The following is a 9,270-nucleotide window of genomic DNA, read 5'->3' on the forward strand; positions in this document are numbered from 1 at the left end:
AGACACCGAGATCATTGCTTACAAACTAGCATTAGCATCTAAGCCATGCTGTCAGAGTGAGTTTGTAAAACTTTTTGTGGGGACATTTCAATGTATTTTGCACCAGGATGTTTCGTTAGAACTAGATGTATGTCTAGATTTAAGTCTTTTTTAGTAGTAAATGTTTGGTTTTTGCAAAAACAAAGACATATTCATCACATGTACTCTGACTCTGTGTCACCATAAAGAAAAACCTTAAGATCCAAAGGTTGTTATGACACCATTTTGCCAGTCCGGAGCACTCGAGATGAAATTGGGCTGAATGTGGATCCTGAAGTAAAATGAATTTGACAACCCTGTATTGAGATATAAGAGTGCGTATAAAGTGTATATCAAACATGGTTTCACATGTAACATATATATCAGAAATATGAACAATACAAACTATCACATACATGTCTGTTCTATCAATTATAGGCACTATATATTCATTAAATCAAACATGACAATATCACTATTTATTGTTTATTTGTCACTTATTACACATCTTGAGTGTATTTTTCAAATAGATACGGTCTTTTTATTGGAATATAACGGAAATTCTGTCATTTTTTTCATTTATTTAAGACAGATGCATCGATCAGGTGCAGAAAAAGACACATAATAAACATTAGTACATCAGCTATTCTTTGCTTTAATTCAGTCTAACTGAAGAAAACATAAAAATAATTAAACGTAAATTTGGTGTCGTGCTCAATAAATCTTTCCTAATTTGTCTACTTGTCTTTCTCTCTAATGTGTTGTGCCATAAAGGCCTTCAGGATCATTCATTAGACTGACTGATGGCTAATAGAGAAGAAACCAGCCCTCTCTGTCTCCTGCATGCATTGAATGACAGAAATCTAACCTTGACAAACAAGGCGACTTTTTATGCCAAACCTAATGGTCTAAGATAAAGTTAATGAGCTTTAACACACTTCAGGGAGAAAAATTGTGATTTGCTGCACCCATGGGAGACGTTGCGTTTGTGATTTTAGCTGCAGTTTTGAGATTCTACCACATGGGAGCAGTGTTTGCACATGTTGTGATGGATATAGAAGTTGGCTGTAGTTCTCTGTGCATCCACCAGATGGTGGTGTTGTATTGAGGAAAAAAAGTGGTTAAACCCTATTGACGACAGAAAGCATGAAGATGTTGGATTAAAATGTATGTTGTAGATGAATAAATACTGTACACGTTCACAGAGATGCCGACTTTACAGGACTCCCACACAAACAGACCGGACTCCAGCGTCCCGGTTTGACCCGGGCCTGATATGTTGGAGTGGGAGGTCGTAGGAGGCTGCGACCTCTCGGGCCTGCAACAAGTAACCCTTTCAGAGATTTACACCGGACGTCATCTGTGTGCTCTTCTTCTCGGTTCAATAGAATATAGCTGAATGAACTGCCAGTAAAAGACACAAAGCTTCTCTGCGGTTGTAAGAAACATCCTTTAATGGGTAAATTCAGTCGCTTTGGAAGTTAAGATGTAAACACCGTAAAGGGCAGTTGTCATTAGAGAGGATCTCTTCTAACTGAACCCAGTAATAACGGACAAACATGCTAAAAACCACAGCAGACAAGCGGGTGTAAGCTCTGAATTAAATACTTTTAATACGCCACGACAGGTTTTTTTTTTTGGGGTGGGGGGGGGGGGGGGGGGGTGGAATGGAAGAGTGTCAAGTGGAAGACAGATGCTTTGGGATGGCGTTGGAAACACGTCTCGCTCCTCTTATTTCTGATGTCATGAGAGACCGTGTTGACACTGAAACACAAGCCACATGTTTGGAATAACTGGCACGGAGCGCCAGAGGCCAAGTATTTCAGCCAGGAGCAATGCATTTAACCCGGTGCGGGAGTCATGCATTCACCCCTTTGTAGCAGTGATGCATTTACCCCAGTGCGCGTAACACAGGTCACACGTAAAGCCACCGCCTGCCAAGGCCACCGGCTACTCAGGGGTGTCAAACATAAGGCCCGTGGTCCAAAACCGGCCTGCAAGAGACTCTAATCCGCCCAGACCACCAAGCAAATTCTGAGATTTTTTTTTTTTAAAAACATTGCTTTTGACAGATTTTGCTGTAATAAAATGTATTTGACACCCCCGATGTACACGTTGTGTGCTGCACATGCATCAACTATCGGACTCTTCACCACAGATTTTCTTCCATTTTATTGGCTATTCCCATTTTCTGCTCGCTGTCGTAAGTCTCACATTTTCACCACGACACCGTTGAAATCTGCAGTTTCAGCTTCACATGCGTCAACTGTTAGCGTCCCGTCCCTTCTTGACAATTACACAGCGTTAAATAATGTGAGAGTAGATTTTATTGGATGAGTGGGTGTTCTGGGGGGGTAAGTTATCAGACACATCTGTTATGCACAACATATAAACAGTGTTTTATACAGTAGAAGAAGGAAGAAGAAAAAAAACCCCCATCTAGACGTCAGTGGGCAGAGACCGCAGCATGTCAAACTTCAAGTATGTGAAACAGACATTTGTATCATGACTGCAAACTTCTCTTTCCCACCTACAGAGTTAATAATATTCCTATCGTCTGGTACTTTTATATGGCTTCAACTCAGTGTTTTGTTTTCTAGTACTGTTAAGTGTATATGTCCTTTGGCTTTAATGCCCCACAGTGTTATTCTCTTAATTATATCCTATTAAAAAAAAAAAAAGAAAAAAGGCATTTTGGCGATCTGAGGCTTTAACAGTCAAACACACACACACAGGATGAGAAGAAATTAAGGCAACAAGAGCGAAAAGTGAAGCTTTTCTTTTGATAACTTTGAAAAAAAAACAAAAAAAACTGCAGGATAATACTGATTTGAATGCTTTCATCAGTCAGAACGCTGCACACTGAATAGGCTGTGTTCCCTAAAGAAGCAGTCTGGCACTGTGTGTACGGTTCTAACTCCGTCCGCTTCTCCCCTTCACGATGTTTTGACTCCAAACAAAAAAACTAAATGATTGCCGTCAGTAATCGGAATGATAAATACAATAGCACCATCTTTTGTTGAAAATAAGAAATAGAAAAACACTGAAAATAAAAACACTTGCAAATTAACAAATAGAAAAAAAAAAGAAAAAAAAAAGAAAAAAAAGGACCAAATCTATATTTAATGGCTATGCTACGTCCATTTTCTTTATAAAGCAAGCCCATCAGAAAAGTTCTGCCGAATCCTTTCTATTTCTATGACATGCACTTTGGTTAATTATCTTTATTTTTCATCTTTTTTTTTTTTTTTTTTGTGTGTGAGTGATTCTTTGGCGATTAACAAAACAAAACAAAACAAACAAAAAAAAAAAACACAACAAAATAGTTTATAATTATTCATCATTACAAACAAAAGACTGAGGCACTTAATCAGCTAAAACAGAGCTCATAGTATCCATCCACAGAGCAACACAACAACTATGTACATATATGTAAAAAGTGTTATAAATAGGTTTTAAACCATAGATACTATATACATCTTTTGACTGAGACAGTATTGGTGTTTCTGTGTTGGTTTGACTTTTGGTATTACTCCTCCTGCTGAGTGTTTTGGCCTGGCGGCTCCGATCAGGAGGGGGGGCTTGGTAGCAGTTGGGCGGGGGGTGGGGGTGTGGGGGGGTTACTTTGAACACTGCAAGGGGGTGTCGGCTCATTCTCGCTTCCTCAGGATGACGTAGATGAGTCCGCTGATCAGCGCCAAGGGGAAGGCCACCCACGCCAGGATGTAGCAGTAGCCGAAGACGTCGGTGGCCGGCACCCACTCCGGACTCATCACGGTGTAGATGATGGCTCCGCTCATCACAAACAAACCTGCAGGGAGGGGAAAAGGGAGGTCAGATCAGGTTTCTCCGCAGCATCCGGCTCTCCGCTTTGTGTCCTGAGCTGAACTCTGAGGGAGACGGTGAGGGGGGGGGGGGTCCACTTCGCCTCACAGCATTTAACCAGACCGGGTCCGGCCTCTGAACGCAGGCCCGGTTTAGACGATAACGTTTCAAGTGAAAACACATAATTTTTTTGCATTTCCGTATCAGAAAAGTTTCGTGTTTACATGGCGTCCTTTTAAAAACAATGTCCATTTCTAAGGGACACTGCATAAACACTGGAAATGATGTAGTTACTATGTTGGGGCACTAGTGGATGCTGTTATTTCTTTCTTTCTTTTTTTTTAAAATACGCATGCTCAAGAGAACAATATGATATAAACATTAAAAATGGGGACATCCGTATGGACAGACGACCAAGTTGGTTATTACAGTGACTGTCGACTACAAAACTACCAAGTCCCAGGAGAATATGGACTGGGAGTCAAGACACTCTGGAGGAAACATTGTTGTTGCGTCTACTGAGCATGTGCAGAAAAACGATTTACTTTGGCTGCGGTGCGCATGCACAGTAGAAGCATTTCAGAAAAGTTGTGTTTTGCCCCGGTTCCATGGAGACAGTCGGAGCATTTTTAAAAAAAAATGATGTGTTTTCAGTGCCACCGAGCACACTGTCGTGTAAAAACATCCAAAATTCTACGAAAGTTTTCCGTCCTCACTTGAGAACGTCGTGTAAATGTGACTGTGGGTTGATCACTGGGAACTCAATCACTCGCTGTCTGGCAGTGCGGCAACGGTCCAGCAGCGGACACAGAGAAAACCTGGGATTTTACAAATGGCTGCCAGCCGAGAAACACAATGAACTGGCAGCTCCTTTGTGTCCAAAGGCCACGCGGCACAATGGACGAGCGGAGCATGAAAACCATTAGCGAGTCGCTCGGACTCTCCTAATTGAATTCTCCACCACAGAAGATGAGATGTGAGCTCTCGGTCTGGATGAGTTGGCGGATTCGTATCTTGCTCCATTATTGATACAGGATCAGAGCAGCACTTGAATCATAAATCTCATCAGGTCAGGACGGATAGAATTTGTGTTGTCGGTGGACGAAAGCAGTGTTGAGCGTGTCGACTTACTGGCCAGGATCTGGAAGGTTCCGGTGAGGAAGAAGCGTCCGCCCTTCTGCAGAGTGAAGAGCTGGAGGAAGAAGAGGAGGAGCGACAGGCAGCTGAAGATGATGGAGAGGATCATGAGAGCCTGGACCGCCTGGATCCATTCTGTAGTGGAGAAGGAGGAAGAAGAAGAAGAAGAAGAAGAAGGAGTCAATAACTGGCTCGTAGTCGTCACCATGCATGTTGTACATATGTAACAGTGAATCAAGGAGTGCTCTGTCGGGCTCTAGCTCTTTCCCGAGCTTAATCACCCTCACAAATAGAACATAATGAGCGAACCCCCGGCCTTGTTTTCTTCTGGGAATGTGTAATGGATCCATAACAATGAAACCTGGGTATCTGGTTCCTAAAAGCTCGGCGAGCCCCTCGCAGGAGGACCTTTCACTAAATGTACCTAAATCGATCGTGAGCTGCTAGTCCTCCAAGACCAAACTAGAAGCCATTAAGCCATTAGACACCTGTATTGACCCGGAATAAATACCGAGTATAGTTTACCAGAACTGGAGTGTGTTTTGATTGGTGTCGTTCGGCATGCAACCCTCGTTTCCTGTCCTTTCGGCTTCCCAGAGCACTGTCGGTTCCTTTAGGTTCTTCGCCCACACTGGACATTTACAGCAAGTTTGATCACGGAAACAATCGTCTGTTTGTGCATCTGAAACACCAACGTGATCCTGATGTCGGCAAATAATCCAGACAAATCACGGAGAGCTTTTAAGATGACTCCATCTTTGCCATTTGTTTCCATCCGTGGTTTATTGATTCTCGCTACTAAGTTGTGGCTTTAATAGCAGTAGGAGGGGAATTTATAACATGGAAAAAAAGACCCATGCATAATTTATTATTGTTCAAGAACAAAAAAAAAAAGAGTTATCACTCTGACTGACCACATTTCAACACGAACACTTTCAATCTGTAGCCTTCAGGAAGAGAGTATCAAACTGTGCTCCAGACGTACAGAGACGATCTGTTATGAATGATTGTGCAGGAGTCTGGAGTCGGGTCCTCCACAATAACCGCGCTGCAGCATGTCCTGCTGATGATAAGATCGGGAGAGGAAACCTGACCCACTGCAAATTTCCAGGAGTCCACTGCAGCGATCCCTCTTTTTCAGGCACACACATATAGCTATAACAATACCTCACTGGTAAACAGACAACGTGCCCTTCTTCCTTCCTGTAGTAGGAAGCAGTGACATGGGGCATATTCCCGGAATGAGGTGCGGCTCAGAATAACAAGCAAGTGCGTGGCTCGAATTCAGTGATGTCGCAGTTCATTAGTGGAGTCGAACAATGCAGGAAAACGAGAGTTTACTATGAATCCAAACAGGAAAAAAAAAAAAAAATCCTGTTGATGTTTCCTCTGCAGAAAGCAGAGCGCCTGCAGTATTTACCTCCCGGTGGGATGATGTTTTGGGTTTTTTTTTTTCCCCTCGGCAGCTAATTTTAGTGCAAATAAATTCTATGAAGTCATTTTCCTGGCTGTGAGGATGCAGTGTTTAACTCACTAAGCATGCGATAACTGTGGCGTAACTCACGGCCGGGCGTCACCGACACCCAACTAGGCCAGGATGTGTGTAACCATGGCAACGGCGAGGAAAAACCCGGAAGTTTGAGTGTATGGACCGAAAATAACCGATGATGGCTGTGAGTCAGACAGCCGACCGGCAGAAAGCCGCGGGAGCGTATGCCGACGCGCTATCTCACATCTCCCGGCACATGCGCCTTGTCTGAATAAACACTGTGCGTCAGCGCGCTAATGAGAGCGAGTGGAACTACCTGGCAGGCCGCGCAGGCCTGAGTAAACACACACATTGGCTGAGCGCGGCTCATTCTAGAGCGGTGACATCAGGCCGTTGCACCACTGAGGCAGCACATTCAGGCGCTCTCACACCAACTTGTTCACTCACAATCGTATTGCTTTCGCTCAAAATGTGTTTTTTTTTTTTGTTTAGTTTTTTTTAAATTTATTGTCGTCCAGTATCTTGTGCGGTTTCTAAATCAAACCTGGAATGTCTGACTATTTGGACATAAATCTTTTAACACTGCAGCTGCTGCCTTAAAATGTCCTAATGATCCCTGCAAACCAACACTGGACATGATGATCTGAGCCTGACTGGGCGTGACCCGCCATCGACATGCTATGTTCTGCACGAGGTGGTCCAAGGTCCCCTCTGCCTTCACACACGTACACATACACACATCTAAAACTTTAAATACCCCCACCACCCTCCTCCCTCTGCAGCCCCACCCTGATCATCTGAACCCCCCTCGCCCTTGTCACTATGGACTCCCCAACACGAGACCTGAATATGGACATCACACCAGGACTATTTATACAGTGGCGGCCTATCAGCTCGCGCTTCAAAACAACACTGCCACATTCTCTGCCCTAGATGGCACCAGAGTCCCAGAGAGCGCTGTGACACACCCACACCACCAACACAGTGCAACGCTGGATTCCAGCAAACAATCATGTCAATAATGTGCAAATATCAGCTTGTGCAATTTGAATACATGGAAGTAAAACTGTCCCGAAGAGGAGCAAAGTAACGTTTTCAGCAGGTGTCTGACCTCCAGTGGATGATGGGTTACAGTGGGATCCTCCATTGGTGGTAGAACAGTTATACCAGAGGTCTCCGGTGCCAGTTTCATTTGTTGTCCATACCTGGAGAATATAACAATGCAACTTCATGCATACTGTGATAAAGTAGTACAATATACATACATATAACACAATGGATTGTAATTTTAGGCTTAATCCTGCTTCCCTTTTCATTCATTTTACGCATTTAAGATGCTTTTTTACGGAGTTTCTTTATTTTTTTTACTCACTGAGACAATTGTGGACACAAAGAGGAGAACCAGAGCAGCGATGTGCAGCAGGATGATTCCCAGTAGTAGGAGCAGCATCTTGTCAAGGAGATCTGGAAAGGAGTAAGGAAAGGAGACGGTCTGTCTAATGTCCAGAGTGTGGATGTCAGATTTGGTGGGACATGGGTGTGTCGCTGCTGCTGAAGCAGCAGCAGCAGCAGCAGCGCGTAAATACGCACATCCTTTAAAAAAAACAAAAACTTTTTTAGACCTGTCTCTTTCACATGGCAGAATCCCTCTCTAATGTCGCAGGATAAGTCAATTATAAGGTTAATGTACTGTATGATTTGTTGAAATATTATGAATCCATTGACATAATGTGATCGCTGACATAAATATGCCTCAAACTTGGGGAAATATTTATGTTTTATTGTCGTTTTCAAACTCCATCCATTCACAAAATGCGAGTATTTTTCTGTACCAAATGACTTGATCCATTAAATCAAAGTGGTTTCACCTTCTCTAAAAGTGCGTATGTATTTTCAAGCACAAGCGAGAGCCCCAGTAAAACCGCGCCTGTGCGCTCAGTGAATCGGTGTGTGTCCCAGAGAAACGCGCGCTTCCGTCTTCAATCGCAGCGCAGCTGAATAAACTTCACGAGAGAGAAAAGTCCACTTACTTCGAGCAGGGAGCTTGAATTTCCACAAACAAAGAACAGGGTTATAGGCTTTTTAGACGCAAAGCAAGTTTTCCCAACAAAAAAAAGAGTCCAACTGCGATAGTCCGTCCGTCCCTCAAGTCGCTCTCAGACTAGATTGATGCCAGGAGGGTGACGTTTGTTATAAAGTGTCTCATTATGGAAGAACAACGCCCTGCGTGCGTCGCTGCGTCATGGAGTGACCCTCTGGTTCACAGCCAGGGCTCCAGATATAGACGCGCCGTGCGTAATAGCGCACGGGTTGCCTTAGTTACTAACTTATTGTATATGTATGAGCTGGTCAGCGTTGTTATGATGTCCTGGTAACTGATATCAGCAATCTACCTTTAAAGATTCTTGTCATTTCCTATCGGTGCTATCATAAAAAATAGTAAAACTTAAGTAAACATCATGAAATATACAATATAAAAAAAAAGATTCACTTTCATATCATTAAAAAAAAACCAGTTGGCTCAGTCATCAGAGTATTGTAGGGTGTGTTATAAACAGGGTAGGAGTTTGATCCAATAAAAAAAAAAAAAACAATAAAAAAGAAAATCAGACAAAACAGCAATATATATACATTGTTTTTTTAAAAAAAAATAAAAATAGCCCTAAAATTATTAAAACACGAAGCTGTACAACTTTGTGGTTCAGTCAAATAAAATTAAAAAAATCGTATGATTTTGAAGATTTATTACAGACAAAATAAAGAGTATGGCCAAATGTTTGCGATGTGTTTGTTGCAGTCTT

General features: G+C 42.8%; 1 protein-coding gene across 1 annotated transcript; it reads right to left on the reverse strand.

The window, feature by feature from the left end:
• Positions 1-1,996: 1,996 nt before the first annotated feature.
• On the reverse strand, positions 1,997-8,723 carry pmp22b (peripheral myelin protein 22b). Its single transcript, XM_080479287.1, has 5 exons — positions 8,500-8,723; positions 7,842-7,933; positions 7,581-7,674; positions 4,975-5,115; positions 1,997-3,829 (listed from the first exon to the last, which is right to left on the reverse strand). Exons 2-5 carry the CDS (start codon positions 7,917-7,919, stop codon positions 3,669-3,671), a joined length of 474 nt encoding a protein of 157 aa, XP_080335413.1. The 5' UTR covers positions 7,920-7,933; positions 8,500-8,723; the 3' UTR covers positions 1,997-3,668.
• Between the last annotated feature and the right edge of the window lie 547 nt (positions 8,724-9,270).

The sequence above is a fragment of the Lipophrys pholis genome (genome assembly GCF_963383615.2).
Source record: "Lipophrys pholis genome assembly, chromosome: 1".
NCBI classification, from domain to species: Eukaryota; Metazoa; Chordata; class Actinopteri; order Blenniiformes; family Blenniidae; genus Lipophrys; species Lipophrys pholis.

What these genes read in the sequence shown, in the direction of transcription:
- pmp22b (XM_080479287.1), bottom strand. Translation starts at nt 7,919, where the DNA reads ATGCTGCTCCTACTACTGGGAATCATCCTGCTGCACATCGCTGCTCTG. An exon ending in TTGTGTCCACAATTGTCTCA is followed by an intron (nt 7,675 to 7,841) that starts GTGAGTAAAAAA and finishes TATATTCTCCAG; the next exon opens with GTATGGACAACAAATGAAAC. An exon ending in AACCTTCCAGATCCTGGCCA is followed by an intron (nt 3,830 to 4,974) that starts GTAAGTCGACAC and finishes CCCTCCCTGCAG; the next exon opens with GTTTGTTTGTGATGAGCGGA.